At 42.6% G+C, this 25,548-nt stretch overlaps 1 protein-coding gene across 1 annotated transcript; it reads left to right on the top strand.

Moving 5' to 3' along the window:
* Positions 1-2,870: 2,870 nt before the first annotated feature.
* On the top strand, positions 2,871-23,600 carry thoc7 (THO complex 7). The gene is made up of 8 exons (XM_067998839.1): positions 2,871-2,937; positions 8,395-8,512; positions 11,946-12,073; positions 14,076-14,162; positions 20,628-20,685; positions 21,112-21,178; positions 21,270-21,339; positions 22,898-23,600. The coding sequence occupies exons 1-8, from the start codon at positions 2,922-2,924 to the stop codon at positions 22,963-22,965; spliced, it is 612 nt and encodes a 203-aa protein (XP_067854940.1). The 5' UTR covers positions 2,871-2,921; the 3' UTR covers positions 22,966-23,600.
* The last annotated feature ends 1,948 nt before the right edge of the window (positions 23,601-25,548 follow it).

Raw genomic sequence — 25,548 nt, 5'->3', positions numbered from 1 at the left:
GATTGATTGTTTTTTGCTACCCAACTTGTAGTTAAATTATCATCCTGCAGAGTGCTTGGACCACAACTGAGTTGCAAGGTGACATCTAATTATTAGCCTTATAGCAGCATTATCACCAACACCAGAAATAGATGAACAACTGCTTATTTGTATCCCTGTGATTAACACAAACAAAATTTGCTCCCCAATGATGCACTTGCTCCCCAGGGAGTTCCTGCACTAATTCCTCCTCAATGGGGGCCACTCCTTCAATGACATCAGCACAGGGCGGCTAGCTCACTGACTTCCCCAATTTCAGGGTTGCTCCATCGCAGATCCTCGCCCCCCCCCCCCCCCCCGGTTGCTCTTTCTCAATCCCCAGCCCCGTATCTCATTGATTACCCTCTCCGAGACTGATAACTCATTCCCCGAGATTCCTCACACACTGACTGACTGTACATCAACCCTGTTTCTCCCAAAATAACCGTCCCGAGGTTCCTCCCTCACTAACCCCCTCAGGTTGCCCCCTCACAAGCCATAGCTTCCATGTTCCCCCACTAAACCCTCACCCGGTTCTTTCCTTATTACCCCCATGCCCCCCATTATAATTGCCCCCCCCAGATTTCCCCCATATAACCTGCTCCAGGTGTCCCCATCACTAACCACTTAGGTTCCCCCCGTTCCCCCTTCATTAACTCCACACCTCCATTCCCCCTCACAAACTCCACCTCCGTTCTCCCCTCACAAACTCCACCTCCGTTCTCCCCTCACAAACTCCACCTCCGTTCTCCCCTCACCAACTGCGCCCCGCTCTCCCCTCTCTAACTCCGCCCCGCTCTCCCCTCACCAACTGCGCCCCGCTCTCCCCTCTTTAACTCCGCCCCCCAGTCCCCCCTCTCTAACTCCGCCCCCCATTCCCCCCTCTCTAACTCCGCCCCCCATTCCCCCCCTCTCTAACTCCGCCCCCCATTCCCCCCCTCTCTAACTCCGCCCCCCAGTCCCTCTCTCTAACTCCGCCCCCCATTCCCCCCTCTCTAACTCCGCCCCCCAGTCCCCCCTCTCTAACTCCGCCCCCCAGTCCCCCCTCTCTAACTCCGCCCCCCAGTCCCCCCTCTCTAACTCCGCCCCCCAGTCCCTCTCTCTAACTCCGCCCCCCATTCCCCCCTCTCTAACTCCGCCCCCCAGTCCCCCCTCTCTAACTCCGCCCCCCAGTCCCTCTCTCTAACTCCGCCCCCCAGTCCCCCCTCTCTCTAACTCCGCCCCCCAGTCCCTCTCTCTAACTCCGCCCCCCAGTCCCTCTCTCCAACTCCGCCCCCCGTCCCCCCCTCTAACTCCGCCCCCCAGTCCCTCTCTCTAACTCCGCCCCCCAGTCCCTCTCTCTAACTCCGCCCCCCGTCCCCCCCTCTAACTCCGCCCCCCAGTCCCTCTCTCTAACTCCGCCCCCCAGTCCCTCTCTCTAACTCCGCCCCCCAGTCCCCCCTCTCTAACTCCGCCCCCCAGTCCCCCCTCTCTAACTCCGCCCCCAAGTCCCTCTCTCCAACTCCGCCCCCCGTCCCCCCCTCTAACTCCGCCCCCCAGTCCCCCCTCTCTAACTCCGCCCCCCAGTCCCCCCTCTCTAACTCCGCCCCCAGTCCCTCTCTCTAACTCCGCCCCCAGTCCCCCCTCTCTAACTCCGCCCCCAGTCCCCCCTCTCTAACTCCGCCCCCAGTCCCCCCTCTCTAACTCCGCCCCCCAGTCCCCCCTCTCTAACTCCGCCCCCCAGTCCCCCCTCTCTAACTCCGCCCCCAGTCCCCCCTCTCTAACTCCGCCCCCAGTCCCCCCTCTCTAACTCCGCCCCCCAGTCCCCCCTCTCTAACTCCGCCCCCCAGTCCCCCCTCTCTAACTCCGCCCCCCAGTCCCTCTCTCTAACTCCGCCCCCCCAGTCCCCCCTCTCTAACTCCGCCCCCCAGTCCCTCTCTCTAACTCCGCCCCCCAGTCCCCCCTCTCTAACTCCGCCCCCAGTCCCTCTCTCTAACTCCGCCCCCCAGTCCCCCCTCTCTAACTCCGCCCCCCATTCCCCCCTCTCTAACTCCGCCCCCATTGCCCCCCTCTCTAACTCCGCCCCCCATTCCCCCCCTCTCGAACTCCGCCCCCCAGTCCCTCCTCTCTAACTCCGCCCCCCATTCCCCCCCTCTCTAACTCCGCCCCCCAGTCCCTCTCTCTAACTCCGCCCCCCAGTCCCCCTCTCTAACTCCGCCCCCCATTCCCTCTCTCTAACTCCGCCCCCCAGTCCCTCTCTATAACTCCGCCCCCCAGTCCCCCTCTCTAACTCCGCCCCCCATTCCCCCCCTCTTTAACTCCGCCCCCCAGTCCCCCCTCTCTAACTCCGCCCCCAGTCCCCCCTCTCTAACTCCGCCCCCCAGTCCCCCCTCTCTAACTCCGCCCCCCATTCCCCCCTCTCTAACTCCGCCCCCATTCCCCCCCCTCTCTAACTCCGCCCCCCAGTCCCCCCTCTCTAACTCCGCCCCCCATTCCCCCCCTCTCTAACTCCGCCCCCCATTCCCCCCCTCTCTAACTCCTCCCCCCATTCCCCCCCTCTCTAACTCCGCCCCCCAGTCCCCCTCTCTAACTCCGCCCCCCAGTCCCCCCTCTAACTCCGCCCCCCAGTCCCCCCCTCTCTAACTCCGCCCCCCAGTCCCCCCTCTAACTCCGCCCCCCTGTCCCCTCTCTCTAACTCCTCCCCCCATTCCCCCCCTCTCTATAACTCCGCCCCCCAGTCCCCCTCTCTAACTCCGCCCCCCAGTCCCCCCTCTAACTCCTCCCCCCATTCCCCCCCTCTCTATAACTCCGCCCCCCAGTCCCCCTCTCTAACTCCGCCCCCCATTCCCCCCCCTCTCTAACTCCGCCCCCAGTCCCCCGATGATGTCTCGCGCTGCATTCTGGGTCCCGCCGGAGCCGACATTATGTCCATCACCGACGGTAAGAAACTGCCTCCGACTCCGGTCCTCACTTCCTCAGCTCAGCTGGGGCCGAGTTCCAGGCGCTGGCTACTACCCCCCGCCCGCAGGAGTCATTCTCTATTTCGATTCTAGGCTCCTGTGCCGGGCCGGGCCTGCTCCGGCTACAGCCTCCGCCTCGATTTCTAATTGAGTGCCGGCGGGTTCCATTCTCTCCGCCTTGTAGCCAAGGAGATCTCAGAACGGAGGGTGATGGGGACCGAGAGTTGTACCGCCGGGTTACTGAGCCGCGGGCCGAGGGGTCCTCGGGTTGTGTCCCAACTAACCGGGTAATGTGAGCTCCGGTTCCCTGTGAGTTTAATGTGACTCTAATTACAGGGACTCCACGTGTTTAATATGACGCCAGGGGTTTCGTGTGTTCATTGTGCAGATTTGCTTGCAAGCTTTTTTGAATTCGTTTAGTAGCTGTCGACTACCTTTAATGTATGAACTCAGGCTGCAGCTACACTGCAGGTGTATGGCATCATTAATGTCAAAAATGCCCCAAGCCTTCGACAAATAGGCATAAGGAAAACAGACAGTACATCAGGAAATAAGGAGGGTAATGGAAAGCTCGGTCAAACAAAAGGATTTTGAGGAGGTTTCTAACGGTGGAGAGGCAGAGAGGAGTTCCCAAATATTGGAGTGAGGTAGATGAAAGCACTGCCACTAGTGGTGGGACGAAAGGAGGCAGAGGAATAGAGTATTCAGGAGGGGATGGAGTACTGGAAAAGATGGCACAGATAGAATGAGGCACGGTCATGGAGAGAATTATACGGTCAATAATTTTAAATGTAATGTTTTGGGGGACCTGGAGCTGATATCAGTCAGTTAAGGCAGGAATGATGGGCAAGTGGGATTTGGTACATGACAGGATATGTGCAACAGAGATTTGAACAAGTTGGAGTTTATGGGAGCTGGAGGATGGGAGGCTACTAAGGGGAGTTTTCGAGTAGTCAATTCTGGAGGTGACTAAAGTGTATAAAGGTTTCTGCGGCAGAGGAGCTGTGGTAGGGGCACATGAGGGCAATGTTGTGGAGCTAGATGTAAGTGGTCGTGGTATGGTTAAGATGTGGGGTTTAAAGCTCAATTTAGGATCAAACAGGACACTCTGGTTCAGCTGGAGACGGGGTTGGAATCTGTGTTAAATGAGTGAGGGGATCGAAGACAGTGGCCTGAGTCTTCCAGATGTTGAGCTGGAAGAAGCTGTGGCATCCAAGATTTGAAGTTGGACGGGCAGTCTGAGGCATTGAGGGTTCGAAGGAAGTGCTGGAGGTAAAACTGGGTTTCATTAGCACTCTCATTAAAGTCGACGCCATGCCTTGTGGGTGATGTCACTGAGGCGTAGCATGTAGATAAAAATGAAGAAAGGACTGAGGACCCCAGAGTGACCATGCAGGGGAGGGAAGTGAAGTCTTTGCTGGAAAACTGCATTCAGACAAGTCCATGGAGCTGGACAGTGAAGGAGATGCATTGGAGGAGGATGGTATGGTTGACCATTTTGAATGCTGTGGAAAGGTCAAGGAGAGAGAAAGCACCACGATCATAATCAAAGGGAATGTCTTTTGTGACTTTAGCTAGAGCCGTTTTAATGCTGTCAGAAGGATTTGAAGCGATCTGGAGAAATGGGCATGGCACTGGGAGGTGACATGACAGTATGGGCTGCATTTTTCCTCCACAGGGTTCTTCCACCTGCCCTTCTAACACCACAACTCCAACCTATTTTCCTCGATTGCAGTTCATTTCTAATGCACGGTGGGTTCCTGGCAGGTTTCCCGCCACCAAGAGGGAGCCCTTTAGTGCCACTGAGGAAACTTCAGTGGTGCAGCAGCATGAAAGTTGGTGAGAGGCCTTAAGGGGGCAAAATAGCCTGAGGATGACAGTAGCAGCAGCTTTTTAAAATCTACAATTATAACTCCTTAAGTTGCTCCTTTATTTTTTTAACACCATCTATTTCTCACACCATACAATATTTCTGCACTCCTTTCAGTACTGTATCTTTGGTACCTCTATAAAATATGAAGAGAGGAATAGTCTATGATGTGAACCACTTGACAGCTGGTCTTTATTTTGAAAATTTGATAGTTTGATTTTTAAATAAGTTTGTGATGCTCATTACATGTTGTTCTGTGTCAGTGAAATCAAAATCCACGCAAGCTTAGGTCTAAATACTACCATGACATGACATACAAGAGAGGAATTACCACTGGATCTAGAAATGGGAAATGCACCAGAGCAGATAAAAGAAGCGTAGGGGAATATCTAGGCAATAGTGATCATAACATAAGGTTTAAAATAATGATTGAGAAAGACATAAGTAAGACAAAGACCAAAGTAATAGATCAGAAAAAAGCTAAGTTTGAGGGGATGAGAATGGAAATAGGGAAGGTAAACTGGAAATTTTTTTTGACAGAGATAGAACAGCAGTGGGAAATACTTAAAACGGTGATCAAGAGTTCAGGAGAAATATATTCCTCTAAAAAGCAAGAACAAACTAGCCAATAATGAAATATCATGGATGAATAAAAAAATAAGGGCAAAAACTAAAGAAAATGGCGTACTCTTAAGTACATAGACAATAGAGAGGATGACAAAAGGAATTGCAAAGAGGTTAGGAAAGAAGTCCAAAAAACAATTCGGAAAGCAAAGAGGAACTACGAAATTAAATTATTGAGGAATACAAAAAGAAATAAAGTAATCTAAAGACACATAAATAACAAGAAACATCAGGATAGGGATAGGGCCGCTAAGGGATGCACAAAATAAACTCATAGGTAATGACAGCTAAATGGCAGAAATACTAAATAGTTACTTCACCTCAGTATTTACTATGGAGACTAACAAGTTGGGCAAGACATTAGAAGAAGAGATCAAAAAAGATATAAAGACATTTAAGATAGAAAGGGGGAGATAATTGATAAACTAATCAAACTTGGAGAGGATAAAACCCTTGGTCCAGATGAATTGCATCCGTGCATATTAAAAGAAGTTAGGGAAGAGATAGCAGAGGCACTTGCATATATATAAAAATTCATTAGAAAAGGAAATGGTGCCAGAGGACTGGCAGACAGCTAATATTATTCCTACTTTTAAAAAGGGAGGTATTGCAATTTGAGGGAACTATAGACCAGTTAGCTTAAGGTTGGTGGTAGGAAAGATAATGGAATCTTTACTCAAAGATGTAATAGAAAAACATCTAGAAACCAAAAATATAATAGAGTAGACAGCACGGATTTCAAAAGGGAAAGACATGCTGGACCAACCATACTGAATCCTCTGAAGAAGTAACAGAAAAAGTAGACAGGGGTAATGCAGCAGATGTAATATATTTGGATTTTCAAAAGGCCTTCGATAAGATACTACATAGTAGACTCATGATTTGGGTCAGAGCATATGGAGTCAGGGGCAGGTAGCAGAATGGATAGCAAGCTGGCTACAAAACAGAAAACAGAATAGGGATTAAGGATAGCTACCCAGACTGGCAAAAGGTAGGAAGTAGTGTTCCACAGGGATCGGTGCTGGGACCACTGTTGTTCAGAATTTACATTAATGATTTGAACTCGGGAATCAGAAATACAATTTCAAAATTAGTGGATGACACCAAATTGGGAGGTGTATTTAATACAAAGGAAGAATGTGTTAAAATGCAAGAGGACATTAATAATCTTGCAGAATGGGCTGTAACTGGCAAATGAATTTTAATATAGATAAGTGTGAGGTGATGCATTTTGGTAGGAAGAATAAGAAGGCTATGTACTGCTTGGATAATAGTCTAAATGGGGTAGAGGAACAGATAGAGGATCTCAGGGTACAGATACACAAATTACTAAAAGTAGCGACACAAGTTAATGAGGTAATTAAAAAAGGCCAACCAAGCACTGGGGTTCATTTCCAAAGGAGAGAAGCTATGTTAAACTTGAATAGAACCTTGGTTAGACCGCACTTGGAGTACTGTGCACAGTTCTGATCTCCATATTATGAAAAGGATATAGAGGCATTGGCGTAGGTGCAAAAAAGATTCACAAGGATGATACCAGAACTGAGAGGATATACTTGTCAGGAAAGGCTGAGGGGTGACCTGATAGAGTTCTTTAAGATAATGAAAGGGTTTGATAGGGTAGACGTAGAGAAAATGTTTCCACTTTTGGGGGTGTCCAAAATTAGTGGTCATAATTATAAGATAATCACTAATAAATCCAATAGAGAATTCAGGAGAAACTTCTTTACCCAAAGAGTGGTAAGAATGTGGAACGAGCTACCACAAGGAGTAGTTGAGGCAAATAGCATAGATCCATTTCAGGGGAAGCTAGATAAGTACATGAGGGAGAAAGGATTAGAAGGATATGCTATTAGTGTTAGATGAAGAGGGGTGGGTGGAGGCTTGTGTGAAGCATAAATGCCGGCATAGACAAGTTGGGCCGAATGGCCTGTTTCTGTGCTGTAGACAATATGTATGATATGGAACCATTATCTCTCATTACACACTACAAAATAGCACTGAAACATACTCTGGTTTGGTTGCTCTGACCAAAAGTACTATATTTTAAAAAAGAAAAAAATCTACATATTGTCAAACAATACAAAATTAAAAATATTTATCAAAATGGCTATTAAAGAAAATAAGCGAAGTTTAAATTCTACAACTGGAATCATGGAAGCTGAGTTTTGCACACCAATGGATAAAGACTAAAATGATTTATATATCTGTCCGAGTCAAACAAATCCACGTCAACTTAGATAAAATCTTTCCTTCTGACTGTGTGTGCTTTTTCATGACCACCTGAGTTAGGATTTTATTTTTGTACAGTGAAGTTGTTTGTGTCTTTCTCTTGGCTATTGAGGAAATGGATTTGCAACATCTCCCAAGGTTTATCCTCTTTGTAAGATTGCTGCTCTGCCATCAAATAATTTAATCTTGGCTAAATTAATTTGTATGTATATATTTAAGCTTAAGACCTGCACATAGGTATCTCTGCTGCTCGTGTACTTTGTTTAACAGACTTCCCACTAGACGTTTTCCCCAGATACTTTTTTGTTGAAGCGGATGGGAGAGAAAGATGCAAAATATATTTGCTCAGAATAAGAATAGATTTTGTTTAAAAGTTTTTTTTGTGATAAAGTAACTTCTTTGAGTTGACCTAATTCTTGATTTTGAATGGCTTAGCAGTGTATTTTAAACCATGCATGCCAAGAATATGCAATTAAGTTTTTGAAAAATAACAAAGCAAGCTTCCTGTACTTGAATGGTTAACTTCATAAATGGTGTATTGGGAATGATGAGAACTTATTGTTAATAAAGAAAAATTACTAATGATTACAAATGTCTTGAGTGAAGTCAAATCTTATTAAACTGCAAAATGTGTTTAATCACATTGGCTTCGCTTAATATTGAGTTTGAGAAAAGTGAGTGTTATTACCTCTCAAAATTATTCTATTTTAGATGAAGTTATACGTAAGCGGCTTCTGATTGACGGAGATGGTGCTGGTGATGATCGGCGCATTAACCTGCTCCTGAAAAGCTTCATTAAATGGTGTAATTCTGGATCTCAAGAGGAGGGGTATGTTATTAGTTTTAATGGAGTTGAACATCTCTGGCAGTCCTTAATAAAAGGATCACACAAGGAAAGGTTATATCAAAATATGTTAGATACAATTTGTAAAAATTTACGCTTAATACAGTGTGTAATCATATTTACTGTCATGAGTCATGAGCCATAATCTTTCAATTAAATTGCCAAATACATTTGTATGTTTCTATTGAATAAGGTCACTTACAGCACTGATATTCTTAATATGTGATGCTATATTTAAAAATATTTATCCACAAGCTTATACAGTCAAACCATAATTCATCCAGTATTTCTAGAGAGTAAATTTTGTACTTCTCTGAAAACAGCTGTCTTTATTGTTTTATTGATCCAAATGGTTGTCCATGGGATACAGATAGTATTCCATGGTTGGCTTGGTCTCAATTCACAAGCAAGTTTTTTAGGTCAGGACATGAGTGGAATAGTTTCTGTGTTTATTGTGTGGCTGAATAGATGACATTTTATTATTTGTGTTGGCAACTACTGGCACTTCAGTTACTTTTTTTAAAATTAAGCAGGTGACTGGTTTGGTGCATGTGCACAAGTTTAACTTTGATGCAGTTAGTGGTTTAGTCGTTTCCACTTTGCGCTGATGCTAAATTTGCATTGTATAAATTACGGTCAGGGCTGACCTTCAGGGAGTTTCACTCCGCTTCTCTTGGATGTCAGGTTGTGCTCTGACTCTGGATTTAGGCTGCATTTACACTATAGCTGTAGTGTTGGTGTGACGCTGGTACAGTTGTAGTGTAAATGCACCCTTCTGTGTAAAGAGATCTGGTCAGGTGTGTGCTGTTATATCCGAGGGGGGCCTAGATTGGATGTGCATAAAATGTAAATGTATGGGAAAAATAATTCAAAACTGTGAATGACATTTATTTTACTGAGTTTAACCATAATTATAGACCTTTTTCGTGGACACCATTTTAAAGCAAAAGTTTTCAAAGTGGTGGTTGTGAATAAATCCTACTGCAGTAAATTAACTGTCATGTTCTAATTTATATTTAAACAGCAAAACTATGGTGGGCAAAATGTTATATAATGTAGAAGAAAATAACCAACTCTCATTTCAGTTATATAAAAAAGATTTTAAAATGTTTGTTTTCTGCCTCTTGTGCAGTACTATGGATTTATCCTCTTGTAATTTTAGCTCTGGTTTAATACCTTAAGGACATAGGAAGATAAAGTAGGAAAGAAACATTCAACCCATTTAACTCACTGTTGTTTACATTCATGTCCAGGACTCAACCAGATGATTTTCACCTCCCAGTCCTACATTGTTATCTGGGAATCAGAATTGGATATCTGTCTTTATGAACACTATAAAACTGAATCTGCATTCATTGTGCTGGGTGACAAACTATTCATATGTTGACACTTCTTGAGTATAAAGTAGATTATAGTTTCCTTAGTATTCAATTGTTTCTTTGTGCAAAATCAGAAGAGAACTCAAAGAACTTGTCTGCTCCCATGACTTGGTTACAAAAACCAAAGACAGGAAAAGACTAGCTGGTGCATTGAGCATGTCCCATACTGCCATGGTGCAACTTCTGCACATCATGACATCCATTTCCCCATCCCACCCATGCATCAACTACACAATCTCCTGGAAGAGGCAAGAAAACATTAGACCAGTGTAGGAAAAAAAAACTGTGGGAAATTGCTCTGACACCTGAAGGCGATCGAACAACTTCTAAGAGAACAGTGACTGGGGGAGACATTCCCCGATACCCATTTACTTTCTAAATGTAATTATGTTGGCCACACTCCAGCTCCCTTTTAAATGTTTGCAATGAATCTGCATTCATTGCACGTGCCAGCAACTTGTTCCATAGGTCGTCGACTCTCTGAAAATTAGTACATCCTGACATGTAACCTAGTTCAATGCTTATGTAATTTATATTCATGTCCCCTGGTTCTCCCTAATCTATTTAACTCAAATAGCCTATCCTTGACTGAATCTAATCATTTTTTAATTTTAAAGACCTCATTCAAATCTATGCTTTTCTGGAGTAAAAAGCCATTGTAGTGTCCAAGGGCCTTTAAACTAGGTATCAATCTAGTGGCCCTTCTCTGAACCTTTTCCACGGTCTCTATCACCCACCATGTGAGGGGACTAAAACTCAATGCAGTATTCTAAATGAGGCCTAACCAAGGCCTGTACAAGGCAGCAATGTATTTTTTGTTTTGTATTTAATCGTTCTTTCATGATTTTCAAAATTTGCATTATGTATTCTTTCACTGTACCCTCGTCCACTAGCTTAAAATTTCCAAAGAATTCCATTAAATTTGTTAGGCATGATTACTTTTCGTAAATACATTTTGGTTTAGATTTATTGGCTTTGTTCGCTAACCACTCTTGAGTTGCTTGTTTTACAATCGACTCCAATATTTGCTCACTTGATGGCAGTTCCCAGGATCATGCTTCTGGCTTTTTTTTTTATTAAATAAATTTGCACTCTATATTAACACACTAGTCTGAAATGAGCTTTCCACTAATTTTTGTGTATCATTCCACTACTACCTTGAATTCTTTTAGTACTGTGAGATGTATTGTACTCAGACTTGATGTTTTAAACCTTCAAGTACTTCAGTTGGAATTGATCATTAAGAGTGGGCTTCACGGGGTTGATCATAACACCAGTAATAGCCATTTTGACTGCATTGTCAACAACAACATAACACACATATCCATGCTGAGAGGTTAGGAATAAAATGTATCCATTTTGCTATTGAGAAATAATTGCAGAATAACAATGTTGAATTGTTTTGGACAATGTGGAAAAATAAATTGGAATGTAATCAGACACAACATTAAAAAGTTAATTTTGTTACTTTTTCCCCTTTTTTTTCTTCTCGCCAAGTTTAAACCATTCTCTCCGAAGATGCTGACTCCTTGTGTACGGGGTACCCTTTAATACCTTGCTCAAATGGGTATTATCCATGTGTGAACCATGACGATGAGTGTCAGCAATCTATTCTGCCACAGGGAACATCACAAACAAGCAAATTGCAGCCATGCCTGATTTCCACACAGCTGGGTTCACTTTAGAACATTAAGGAGCAGAAACTCTGGGTAGTCTTTTCGTCTCCCCAACCAAGTCGACTCAGGTCAATTGCAGCACCGCTGTAGCCACCAGCTAACTCTGTACAGATCAAGCCTCAGAGTCTGTTGGCTCAGCTACTCACTAAATAAACTTACTGAGCAATAGGGGGAGCTTTGATTTGGATTTAATTTTCAAGTTTGAATTTGATGATTGCGGCGAAATATGCACAATTGTGCTATTGTGATTTCCAGTGACAGTTATAATTCGTGACTCATGATGAAGCATATTGTTCAGTTGCTGTGGTTATGATGAAAATAGATTGTTGTATTTTAATGCATTTTCTCCCAACTATCTTCTAGGTATAGTCAATACCAGCGCATGCTTGGTACATTGGGACAGTGTGAATTTTCTATGGGAAAAACATTGCTCGTGTATGATATGAACCTCAGGGAAATGCTCAACTATGAGAAAATATCTAAAGACATAGGTAAGAAAAAGCATAAAAATGGTACAGTTAAATCGGTCTATTTATAATGGTAAACTCGTGGCTCTGATCAACTTTTTATTTAGTTGCAGCTGGGAAATATGAATTTGTACTGCCTTCAATCTGCGGACAGCACTTGTTCTGTGTAATATGAGCACCTATTGCTCACAATAGAAAGATTCACATGGATTTTATTGATCCTTTCAGGACAATGGAATATTTTCTTTTTTCTGTGCACTATTAAATCATTTTAAAAGTTAAATAAAACTGGTCGTGGTCCAAAAAATGAACCAGGGTTGTAATGCTGGAGAATGTTACAGAGATAGAGGGAGGGTGATGCTAGGGTGATTTAAATACGAGGATGGAAATTTTTTAATTTGTGGCGTTGTGACCAGGAGCCAATGTAGGTCAGCAAGGACAGGGATGATGGGAGTTGGTACTTGGTGCGGGATAGAATATGGCAGAAGAACATTGGATAAGTTGAAGTTTATGGAAGGGGGAGGATGGGAGGCTGGCGAGGAGAGTATTGAAATAGTTGAGTCTGGAATGACAAAAGATATGAATGAGGGTTTTAGCAATTGATGGGCTGAGGCAAGGGCAGAGATGAGCAATATTACAGGGGTGGAACCAGGTTGTCTTTGTGACGAGAGGATATGGGATCAGAAGCTTAGCTCTGGGTTGAATATGGTTGTGAACAGTCTGGTTCAACCTGAGACAATGGCCAGGGAAGGGGATGGAATCAGTACCGAGGGTACAGAGTTTGCAGCGGGAGCTGAAAGCGATGTATTTTGTATTGACACTGTTTAGCTGAAGGAAATTATGGCTCAGCCAAGGCTGTATGTCACAGCGGTGGTGGAGAGGTAGAGCTGGGTTTCATGTGTAGGTATGGAAGCAGACCTCATGTTTGGATGATGCCATCCAGGGTAGATGAGGAACAGTGTGCAAATGATTGATCCTTGGGAGTACTCCTGAGGTGACAATACGCTGATGGGAAGAGAAGCCATTGATAGAAATGCTCTGGCTATGATTGGATAGGTAAGCAAGGGAAGTCCCACTGATCTGGATAACAGAGGAGAGATATTGGAGGTGGATGGTGTGATTGACCATGTCAAAGGCTGCGTAGACATCACAGAAAGATAATGCATCATGCTCATAGTCACAGAGAATGTTGTTCGTGACTTTGGTTAGGGCCATTTGAGTGATTTGGAAGGACCTGATTGGAAGGATTTGAACATGGAGTTGCGGGAGAGATGGATATAGATTTGGGAGGTGACAACACGTTCAAGAACTTTGGAGAGGAAAGAGAGGCTGGGAGTATTAGTTTGCAAGGACTCTGTCTGCTTTGGAAACTGCTGTCTAGCTGTAAACACAAATAAAGATGTTTTGGGTTGGGGGGAAGGTGGGTGGTAAAGCCTGACCTGTAATACACTCCATAATCAAATAGCCTGCTGACACTCACTGTCTAGGATCACACTTGAAGCATAGCCACTTGCGCAAAGTACCAAAGGAATACTGATGGCTCTGGAAACGTACCCAACACAAGACACCACTGTTAGGAAAGAAGGGATGAAAACATAATGGGGGACAGGTGAAGGAAGAAAGAGAAAGTGTTGGCGTACAATACAATTGTTTTTGCTGAGAATTCAAGTTGGGGCTCTCAGGGTGCTCAGCCATAATTACAGTAGTCTATTCAGTACTGTCCATTATTCATTACTATGTATTCATTCAATATATTCAAAACACTTTAATGTTTGATCCAGCATGCTTTCACATTTGGGCAGTTGGTGGAAGCTCAATGCATGTGGCAAACATTTCAAAATAAATACCCTGCCATCAAGTATACAGTGACCTAATATTTTATAGTTAAAGAGTAACTGTTTACATTTTACCATAGCCTTAACTGCTGCGGAAACATTTCTGTTGAGGACCTTTTCTGTGAAAAAGAATTCATAAAGATGGGTTTTTTTTATATTTGTGTTTACTAAGAAAATTGTGTTCTTTTCAGAAAGTAACATTTCAGCTGCACATGACAAAATTTCAGAATGCAAAAAGCAGATTCTACAAGCAAAGCGAATTCGGAAAAATCGTCAAGGTAATATTTGTTCATTTTATTTGTTTGTCATATTTGATTCAATATAGGCAGTCTTTACTGAACAAAATGGTCTAAATATCAAAAATCAGTGTTGGTACCTGATCAACTTATATTAAAGTCTCAACTTATAGATGTTTGTCACAATATCTCAGTAATTTTAACACTGAATAAGCTAATCTTCAGGCCTTTCAATTTTAACAGCTGGAGGTTTTTAATGTGTTTCTCCAGTGTCTAATGCACAGTGTGATTATTTAAATAATTCTATTTATTTTTGACCACAGTTTGTTCTTTGGGTATATTCATTGACTTCATGCTGAGGAAGTTCAGTTTGAAGTACAAAGAGACGAAACTTTTCACTATCAATCCATTGAAGTAATTTACGGGAAACTTAATCTTCTAACCACAAATCAGAATGACTATTTTTATAATTTTCCCGCTGATCAACAAATATCCCTGTATACTGGATGTAATCTTTTCAGTCTGACTGGTGCAGTAACTTTGTGTATATTAACATGACAGTCCAAAATCATAAGTATTAAATATGTGCAGTCATTAACGTTTAGGGATGAATTTAATGATTCAGCATCTCAGCACACACATTTGTTTGATGGAAGCACATTTTAGGAATTTGGGCCCAGAAGTCAGCATGTCTGATTTGCAGCCCACATAATTTTCCAGGCATTAAAACAAATGGACAGAAAATCTTGCAAGCTGGAAATTCAGCAAGCTGATCTCTGTGCCTGAATTCTTACTGGGCTGGATTTTGCTGTGAGCGGCAAATGAACGGCACTTGCCATTCATTGGACTTGCACTCGCCCATAGACTTTCTATGAGCTTTTGCACGGCAAGTTCCTCTAAATTAGGGAGCCAAAAAGCACGACTCCCTCTACAGGGCATCTGGGACCTGTGTTGGCAGGGCAAGCCGCTGTGTATCTCCCTAACCAATCAGATTGAAGTATTGTTAATAACAGCGCAGAGTCAGAACCAGGAAGTGTAAGTTAGAATAATGAATTCAATGTCAAATCAGGTACAGAAAGCAAAATAAAGAGGGTAATAAAGATTGAATTAAGAGACAGAAAGAAAATGTTTTTTAAAAAAAAGATTATGTCCAACAACAATTAAAATCTGAAGAAATGAGACATCACACTTAGAAAAGTTAATTTTCAGTACCAGAGAAGTTGTTTGGCAGTAATTAAGACTTATCACTCAGTTAAAAGGGTACTTAGACTTGAAATGACATGACTTGACTTAACTTTTTTTGGCACGATTAGTTCGTACCTAATAGGTAAGTACTGGAACTTCACGCTGATCAATACATTTGAACGGAGAGCCAGCTGACGAGATGCCGTATTCAGGCAGCTTTTGGTGGAGCATCACATCTCATAGTAACTGCCGGATTTCCACGTTTAACTGCACATGTGCGGTCACCGGAAGTTGCTGTCCAATTTGCACTTGAATAACGGTGAGTGCTGTTAGCCTCACCATTACTTTTACAGCAAAATCCAGCCCAATATGTACTCCACTTGTGTGAAATTCTCTGCCAGGAGCACTATATCATAAAATTTACTCCTTAAATGATGGACCACTCAGATTTTGTTAAGTAAAAATTTTGCATCGGACTAACAACTCCTTTAGTTGTCAGCGTGGCTCAATAGAAGCACTCTTGCCTCTGAGCCAGAAGCTGTTAGTTCAAACTACACTCTAGGACTTGAGCACATAATCTAGGCTGACACTTCAGTGCAGTATTCTCAAAGGTGCATCTTTCGGATGAAATGTTACACTGAGGCCTGCCTGCTCAGGTGGATGTAAAAGATCTGATAGCACTTCTTCAAAGAAGAGCAGGGAGTTCTCCCAGCGTCCCTGCCAGCAATCATCAACCAACACCACAAAAAACAGATTAGCAAGTAATTTATCTCACTGCAGTTTGTGGGACCATGCTGTGTGCAAATTGGCTACTGGGTTTGCCTGGATACCAAGAGTGATTATACCTCAAAACTGATTGAGTGGTTACAAAGTAATTTGGAGTGTCCTGGGGTCATGAAAGGTGCTATATAACTGAGTTTCATTCTTTATTTCTTTCTTCCATTTCCGATTTACATTCTTCCATTTCCAATTTTAAAAAGTAAGAAGCAGGTTAAAGGCTGTATTGAAACTTGCTTTCAGCCAACAGCAACAACTTGCATTTATATAGCGCCTTTAACGTAGTAAAATGTCCCAAGGTGCTTCACAAGAGTGTTATCAAACAAAATTTTGAGCCACAGAAGGAGGTATTAGGACAGATGACCAAAGCTTGGTCAAAATGGTAGGTTTTAAGCAGCGTCTTAAAGGAAGAGAAGTAGAGAGACGGAGAGGTTTAAGGAGCTGAAGGCACGGCCGCCAATGGTGGAGCGATTAAAATTGGGGATGTGCAAGAGGCAAGAATTGGAGTAGTGCAGAGATAGGGAGGGGCAAGGCCATGGAGGGATTTGAAAACAAGGATGAGAATTTTAAAATCAAAGTGTTCCCAGACTGGTCAGTAAGAACGGGACTTGATGTGAGTTAGGATATGGGCAACAGAGTTTTGGATAAGCTTAAGTTTATGGAGGGTGGAAGATGGGAGACCAGCCAGGAGACCATTGGAATAGTCCAGTCTGGAGGTAACAAAGGCATGGATGAGGATTTCAGCAGCAGATGAGCTGAGACGGGCAGAGATGGTGATGTTATGGAGATGGAAGTAGGCGGTCTTGGTGATGGAGCGAATCTGTGATCGGAAGCTCATCTCAGGGTCAAATAGGACGCAGAGGTTGCGAACGGTCTGGTTCAGCCTCAGACAGTGGCCAGGGAGTGGGATGGAGTCGTTAGCTAGGGAACAGAGTTTGCAGCGGGGACCAAAGACAATGGCTGCGGTCTTCCCAATATTTAGTTGGAGGAAATTTTTGCTTGTCGGACAAGCAATGTTTTTTTTCATTCGTTCACGGGATGTGGGCGTCGCTGGCAAGGCCGGCATTTATTGCCCATCCCTAATTGCCCTCGAGAAGGTGGTGGTGAGCCGCCTTCTTGAACCGCTGCAGTCCATGTGGTGACGGTTCTCCCACAGTGCTGTTAGGAAGGGAGTTCCAGGATTTTGACCCAGCGACAATGAAGGAACGGCGATATATTTCCAAGTCGGGATGGTGTGTGACTTGGAGAGGAACGTGCAGGTGGTGTTGTTCCCATGCGCCTGCTGCCCTTGTCCTTCTAGGTGGTAGAGGTCGCGGGTTTGGGAGGTGCTGTCGAAGAAGCCTTGGCGAGTTGCTGCAGTGCATCCTGTGGATGGTGCACACTGCAGCCACAGTGCGCCGGTGGTGAAGGGAGTGAATGTTTAGGGTGGTGGATGGGGTGCCAATCAAGCGGGCTGCTTTATCTTGGATGGTGTCGAGCTTCTTGAGTGTTGTTGGAGCTGCACTCATCCAGGCAAGTGGAGAGTATTCCATCACACTCCTGACTTGTGCCTTGTAGATGGTGGAAAGGCTTTGGGGAGTCAGGAGGTGAGTCACTCGCCGCAGAATACCCAGCCTCTGACCTGCTCTCGTAGCCACAGTATTTATATGGCTGGTCCAGTTAAGTTTCTGGTCAATGGTGACCCCCAGGATGTTGATGGTGGGGGATTCGGCGATGGTAATGCCGTTGAATGTCAAGGGGAGGTGGAGACAGTGGAGGGGTCGAGGGAGGTGGTTGTGAGGTAGACACGATTTACTTGAAAAATGAACATTTTCTTATACATGTTAAAAAGTATATTTAGTTCATGATACAAATATAATTGCCAACAATGTACAACAGCTCTCTTCTCACCAAGTGCTAAAACCTCACCTGCAATTTGAGAAGCTTACCAAGTACAGTGTACATATGAAATCTGACATTTTTATAATTTTTTTTAATACAATCTTTATTATTACACGTAGAAAAGTGGACAGAATTTCAAAATATGATCCCCAAAACACTAGTAAAAAATCCCAGAATCTTATGTAAGAAAATTTTTATTTCACTTATTTAAGCCTCCATAAACTAGTGGCCCCAATAAAGATGTATCTATTTTACATTTATAGTCAGGACAGTTCCCAATATCTGTTAGCAGTCTGATTGCAAGGAATTTGTTTCTCAAATGTTTTCCTAAAACTACATTACCATAACAAATTACTAAAAGTATACTTAAAAATCATAGTGATTAAAGCATTTTTTTTTAAAGATACAGAAAATCACCAGATGCTGCGCTGTGACATTAAGGGCCTTTTGTGGAACATACTTTATAGCCCTTCCAGTTTCTCAATTTAAAAAAAAAGTTTTCCTCCCTTTTTTGCATTTTTTAAAATGTTAAACAAATAGGAAAACAATTACAAACTGAAGCAGCAATGGGAAGGGAACAGTTGCCATAAGACTGGGAGCAATTATTCCAATTCTTAACTTGTGCTAACAATCTTGCACTTGGGTCTTTGTACTTGGTAAGCTTCTCAAATTGCAGGTGAGGTTTTAGCACTTGGTGAGAAGAGAGCTGTTGTACGTTGTTGGCAATTATACTTGTATCATGAACTAAATATACTTTTTAACATGTAAGAAAATGTTCATTTTTCAAGTAAATCATGTCTTCATTGAAGAAATGGAACACCATTCCATTTTTTGGCACCTAGAGATGTATGTTCAGGTGTGAATGCTTAGCATGCTTCTACTACATTCTTCTATGCTTATCACATCTGTAAACAATTTTACAACACCAAGTTATAGTCCAACAAATTTATTTTTAATTCCACAAGCTTTCGGAGGCTTCCTCCTTCGTCAGGTGAACGGTATGGAAATTACATTTTCGAATCCTTCGCATTTTAAAATCACAGAACAATGCCTGGTGATTACTGCCCGTTGCCAAGGCAATCACAGTGAGCAGACAGAAAGGTGTCACCTAAAAAGGCCACCGAATATACAAACCCCTGGACATTCAGCCACCGACCTTCAGGTAAGCATACTCCAAGGCGGCCTTCGAGACACACGACAACGCAAAATCGTCGAGCAGAAATTGATAGCCAAGTTCCGCACCCATGAGGATGGCCTCAACCGGGATCTTGGGTTCATGTCACACTACACGTAACCCCACCAGCGAACAAATGTTATCTGTTTTTAATATAACGGGTCATTGACTGTCTTCCTTCTCTTTTTTTGGGGGGTTTGTATATTCGGTGGCCTTTTTAGGTGACACCTTTCTGTCTGCTCACTGTGATTGCCTTGGCAACGGGCAGTAATCACCAGGCATTGTTCTGTGATTTTAAAATGCGAAGGATTCGAAAATGTAATTTCCATACCGTTCACCTGACGAAGGAGGAAGCCTCCGAAAGCTTGTGGAATTAAAAATAAATTTGTTGGACTATAACTTGGTGTAGTAAAATTGTTTACAATTGTCAACCCCAGTCCATCACCGGCATCTCCACATCATATCACATCTGTGCCTGAACTTATTTTAGTTCAGGTATCAATGTGTTCAGTATTTGGACCTGAACTAACAGAAAATATACCTCCTGTTCCAGTATCAGGCAGCAATAGATAAGATGTCTGTGCTTTCCTCCTTTCTAATTTGTTATTTTCTACTTTTGTTTTACTCGTATTAGACAAACTTTTTCTCCCCTTTTCAATTTTCTCCTTGATCACATTCCAGCAAAAAAAATGGAGATAAAGCTTGCATCCTCATCCACTTCAATATATGTTAATAAAAAATATTTATAGCGATATAAGCACAAAAAAAATTAACTGTTCAGACAAAAGATCAGAAGCTTATCCACCATCTACTCGCTCTTACTGCTTTCTCGCCCTTCCACCACACGTAGTCTGAAGCCATAAGCCAGACCTCATGACTATCCCCAACCTCTAGTACGCTGTCCCATGATACTTATGGCCGAGTTAAGGCACGATGCTCTGAGCAATATAACCACACTACAGCTGCCTCAAGCCACCACATGGCCCAAACATTATCGTAACCCATGCACAACGAGTGCAATTATGATGTGAAGCATCCAAACAACTAGGCTACAATTTCCAGAAGCTAAAATGGAGGCTCTGGACTTTCCCAAACCTGCCCTCGCACCCTACAGAAGCGTCATCCTCTATACTTTGCCACTACCTCCTGGTCTCAATGCTGACTTCGCTGTCTCCCAATTTACATGAATCCACTCTTGTTCTCCATACAAATCCCGTTACTGTCGCAGTCCCTTCCAACATGAGTCCCAATTCCTCTGCTCTCCCTCCAGACGTGCTCTTGCCTTCAACTCGGTTTCCTGTCATCCCTACCTCATTGCTGATTCTTGCTTCAGCTGAGCTTAGAATTTGGAGCTCACTCCCCTTTTTTTTTTGAAGTGATATGGTTAATTTATTGAGAACTAAACCATCTATAATTTTTTTTTCTATAGTTTGTGTTTGGTGAAGTAAAATCCTTTTTAAGAAAATTTTTTCCTATTTTCATTTTTACAGAGTATGATGCATTAGCAAAGGTGATCCAGCAGCATCCTGATAGACATGAAACGTTACAGTAAGTGTTTTCTAATAAAATATATTTTCTTGAGCCTTTCAGTTGTGTTTTTAAATTAAAAGAAATGGGACAGAAGTGGACACTAGTTCTGACATATTGGGGTATGGATATGCATGGACAGGCAGCATTTGCTCATGTAGGCTGTTCTATCATTGGTTAATGGTGCATACTGACTTTCCACCAGTTAGCAGTTTTGCATTTGTGGAGATGTCAGTCACATGGACAACCCCATCCTCTTAATTGAAGGATAATCAAAGATGGGGTGAGGAGATGAGGCCAAGTTGGAAGGGGAAAGTTGAGAAGAAATGACAAAATAAGATAAACCCCACAGAATATTTTTTTTAAATGTCTGTAGAAAATGTAAAAATTAAGTTTGGCCTTTGAAAAATATTGTCTTCCTTGCTGAGTATTATGATTAATTTGTAGGCAACTGGAGGCACTGGGTAAGGAACTAGAACACCTTTCTCACATTAAAGAAAGTGTTGAAGATAAGGTAATATTAAGCCCTGACCAAGCCATTTCTATTTTATGTTTTCCATTTTCATTCAAATGAACACTTCTAACTACAATTCTGTTATTATTAGCTTGAATTGAGAAGAAAACAGTTCCATGTTCTACTCAGCACTATACACGAATTGCAGCAAACACTGGAAAGTAAGTATGTCCTCGGTATACAGAAGAAAAATTGTATTGTTTTCACATGTATGCATATAGGGGCTGATAATGCGCTTCGGATATAGGTGATATGTATTATCTGACTCTAAGACCTGATGTGCACCCGTTGCACGTAGCATGAGGTAATGCAGTTAGAAAGTACCCGTGGCCGCCAACAGATGTTCTAATGACGTCCTTGCCCCACAATGCAGTCTCAGCACCTGATTAACAATTCTGGAGCTTAGCATCCATATTAAAAGGCGCTGGGTAGTCATTGTATTCAGCCATGTTGATTCCTGCTCTATAAAGGGGAGTCTGCTTGGTAGTTATATCAAGTACCTGCATGTTGACCCAGAAATTTCATTGTTGATTTTATAGTGTCTTAGGGTTTCAGTACTACAACTATTCACATCTTAAAGCTGCACTCCATCAGTGGGTGTTAGCCGAGGGAACTGCTGCTTCTGGAAGAGGGAGTGCAGGATTAGAGGATGCATGCAGAACAGGTTAGGCTAGGTATCCAAGGTGATTGGAACGTGATTCATCTCGCATAAATATAACCTGCAAAGTGTGATTGCCATGGAACAGGTGGAGAAGAGGAGGCCAGTGGCAGCAGAAGGCCCTTGCCATCAGCCACCAAATGAGTCCGTGAACATGCAACATGAACATTGTGTTGGGTGTCTGTCCAATGTTTGTTTCTAGTCACATTTTGAGTGTCTCAGGACAGATGCATTGACATGGCAGCAATATGGAGTGTAGTGCTAAGACATGGGCGTATTTTAGAAATTTGTGTCTGTCATACATACCTTCTCAGATGTAGTGTTGTCCGTTTGACCCATAAATGGTCGGAGTGTCTTATGGGAGTTGACTCTCACTGCCCTATATCTACTTGTATTATGGCATAACCCAGGAATGTAACAATAGTACCCTGTTATGACCTGAACCGGATATTTGTGCCTTTTGCTTCTTCAATGTCTCCGAAGGCGGAATAAGCATATACTTGGTGAGATGAGGCCAAATACAAATCGATAAGCTGCTTTATTTCATAGTAAGATTAACATACAGAATAGCAGTTATGATTTGATTACAGGTGTGAGTGTTCACTCTGCTACCTCCATTCAGGATGCTTTTGGGCTACTCTTCAAAGAAGAATACCACTATTTTCCAGAAAGGACTACTTTTCTCTTTAGCACCCGATGCAGCAGGACCAGCATAGCTGCGTCCTGGCCTTGCTGCAGCCATCTCAAAACTCCTCAGTAGCAGTACAGCTTTAGGGTGAGCTACTGGTGCCAGATAATGTGTCCCTTTGCTTCGTGTCCTGTGTGCTGGAAGCGCTGCAATATTATACAATGGAACTGACCTTGCATCATAACATGAGGTCAGTTGATAGAACTATAGTTACATACAGCATCCAAAGAGTAGTGCTGCTGCTGCCACAGCACGAGGACTACATTATCAGCCCCTTAAGAAATATGGTAAAATAAGCAACTAAGCTCAGATCTATACAGTAATGCAGAAAATAATATTTATTGTAACACAGCTCTTTATTATACTAATCCAGGTGATGAGAAATTGTCGGAAGGTGAGGACTCTCCAGAGACTCGAATGGAGATGCAAAATGGACACTAGTGGAACGGCTGTGGAGAACTTTCATATTCCAGTGAAGTTGAGAATAATTTTTTTTTAAAAGGAGTAAGCATTTTATTTGAAACGTTTAAGGCTTACCCCAGAGTTCCAAAAAAGTTTTTTATGTGCAACTAGATAAGAAATCACTTTGTTTACTGTTGAAGGATTTTTGAAACCAAACATGGGAAATAAATGTTGAAAATATATGCAGTAGAAACTAATAAGGACCTAAGTGTTTGTTATGGAATCTACACATCATCCTTCATTTTTGTGGTATGGATCGCAAAAAATATTGGGAGGAAAAGATGAAATCCAAGTTAAGTGAAAATGGGAATAAAATTATTCTGATTGAATATCAAAAGAATGTTTTCAGGTGTGAAAGGCTCTACCATTTTCCTTTGCACATACAAAAATATTTTCTCAGGCTTATTCCATTTTCTTAACAAGTGAACCAAATCTCTCAGTTTGAACAGCTATTTAGTTTAATGGTAGAAATTGATTCTGAGAACAGTTTTTTTGCCCAATATTATCTATTTTTGTTTTACAGTGTGCCACCTAATGATCTGAGCTTAGTAGCTCACCGTCACAATTTGTACTGTTATAATGTCAACAATAAAATGTTTTTTTTAAAAAAAAAAGCAGACATAGCTCAGTCCTTTTATTTCTTTACACTTTATTAGGGACTTTAACTCCAATTGAAAGGAAAATCGTGTGGGGTGTATATGAACATAAGACATAGGAGCAGGAGTAGGCCATACGGCCCCTCGAGCCTGCACCGCCATTCAATAAGATCATGCTGATCTTCGACCTCAACTCCATTTTCCCGCCCTATCTCTTGATTCCCTTAGTGTCCAAAAATCTGTCGATCTCAGTCTTGAATATACTCAACGACTGAGCATCCACAGCCCTCTGGGGTACAGAATTCCAATGATTCACAATTCTGAGTGAAGAAATTTTTCCTCATCTCGGTCCTAAATGGCCGACCCCTTATCTTGAGACTGGCCCTTGTTCTAGACTCTCCAGCCAGGGGAAACAGCCTCTCAGCATCCTGTCAAGCCCTCTAAGAATTTTATACATTTCAATGAGATCGCCTCTCATTCTTCTAAACTCCAGAGAATATAGGCCCATTCTACACAATCTCTCCTCATAGGACAACCCTCTCATCCCAGGCATCAATCTAGTGAACCTTCGTTGCACCCTTCAAAGGCAAGTATATCCTTCCTTAGGTAAGGAGACCAAAACTGTCTCACCAGAGCTCTATATAATTGCAGCAAGACCTCCTTATTCTTAAATTCCAACCCCCTTGCAATAAAGGCTAACATACCATTTGCCTTCCAAATTGCTTACTGTACCTGCATGTTAACTTTGTGATTCGTGTACAAGGACACCCAAATCCCTCTGACTACCAACATTTCTTAGTCTCTCACCTTTTTAAAAAAAAAATTCAGCTTTTCTACTGTTCCTACCAAAGTGGATAATTTCACATTTCCCCACATTATACTCCATCTGCCACCTTATCGCCCACCCACTTAACCTGTCTATATTCCTTTGCAGCCTCTTAGTGTCCTCCTCACAGCTTACTTTCCCACCTAGCTTTGTATCATCAGCAAATTTGGGTACATTACACTTGGTCCCCTCATCCAAGTCATTGATATATATTGTAAACAGCTGAGGCCCAAGCACTGATCCTTGCAGCACCCCACCAGTTACAACCTGCCAACCCAAAAATGACATGTTTTTTCCTACTCTATTTGCTGTCTTAACCAATCCTCAATCCATGCTAATATATTACCCCCAATCTCATGAGCCCTAATCTTGTATAACAACCTCTTGTGTGGCACCTTATCGAAAGCCTTTTGAAAATCCAAATATACTACATCCACTGGTTTTCTCCCTTATTTACCCTGCTAGTTACACCCTCAAAAAAATTCTAATTTGTCAAACGTGTTTTCCCTTTCATAAAACCGTGTTGATTCTGCCTAACCATATTATGATTTTCTAAGTGCTCTGTTACTATGTCCTTAATAATAGATTCCAGCATTTTCCCTACTGCTGATGTCAGGCTAACTGGCCTATAGTTCTGTTTTCTCTCACTCCTTTCTTGAATAGTGGAGTTACATTTGCTACCTTCCAATCCACAGGAACCGTTCTAGAATCTAGGGATTTCTGGAAGATCAAAATTAATGCATTCACTATCTCTGCATCCAACTCTTAAAACCCTAGGATGTAGGCCATCAGGTCGAGGGGATTTGTCTGCTTTTAGTCCCATTAATTTCTCCAGTATTTTTTTTTACTAATCTTAATTACTTTTAAGTTCCTCACTTTCATTAGGCTCTTGGTTCCCCACTGTTTCCGGTATGCTTTTTGTGTCTTCTACTGTGAAGACAGATACAAAATATAATGGCCAGCTGATCTACTGCCTGTTTTGTGCCCCTGCCAAAGTTGAATTTCACCCTGATTGTTCCGGCAATTATTCCTCGACAAACCAATTTTGTCAGTATCAGGAAAATACATTAATATCAGATTACAAATAAATGTATAATAAAATTGGTATAAAGCAATGGGTTTGAAACGTTTTTATGTGGG

Source organism: Heptranchias perlo, chromosome 17, assembly GCF_035084215.1.
Source record: "Heptranchias perlo isolate sHepPer1 chromosome 17, sHepPer1.hap1, whole genome shotgun sequence".
In the NCBI taxonomy this organism is placed as follows: Eukaryota; Metazoa; Chordata; class Chondrichthyes; order Hexanchiformes; family Hexanchidae; genus Heptranchias; species Heptranchias perlo.
The sequence above is the reverse complement of the archived record's forward strand: the minus strand, read 5'-3'. Positions and strand labels throughout refer to the sequence as shown.

Coding starts and splice junctions, on each gene's coding strand:
- thoc7 (XM_067998839.1), top strand. Junction 21,179..21,269: donor AAGAAAGTGTTGAAGATAAG/GTAATATTAAGC, acceptor TGTTATTATTAG/CTTGAATTGAGAAGAAAACA. Junction 21,340..22,897: donor ATTGCAGCAAACACTGGAAA/GTAAGTATGTCC, acceptor ATACTAATCCAG/GTGATGAGAAATTGTCGGAA.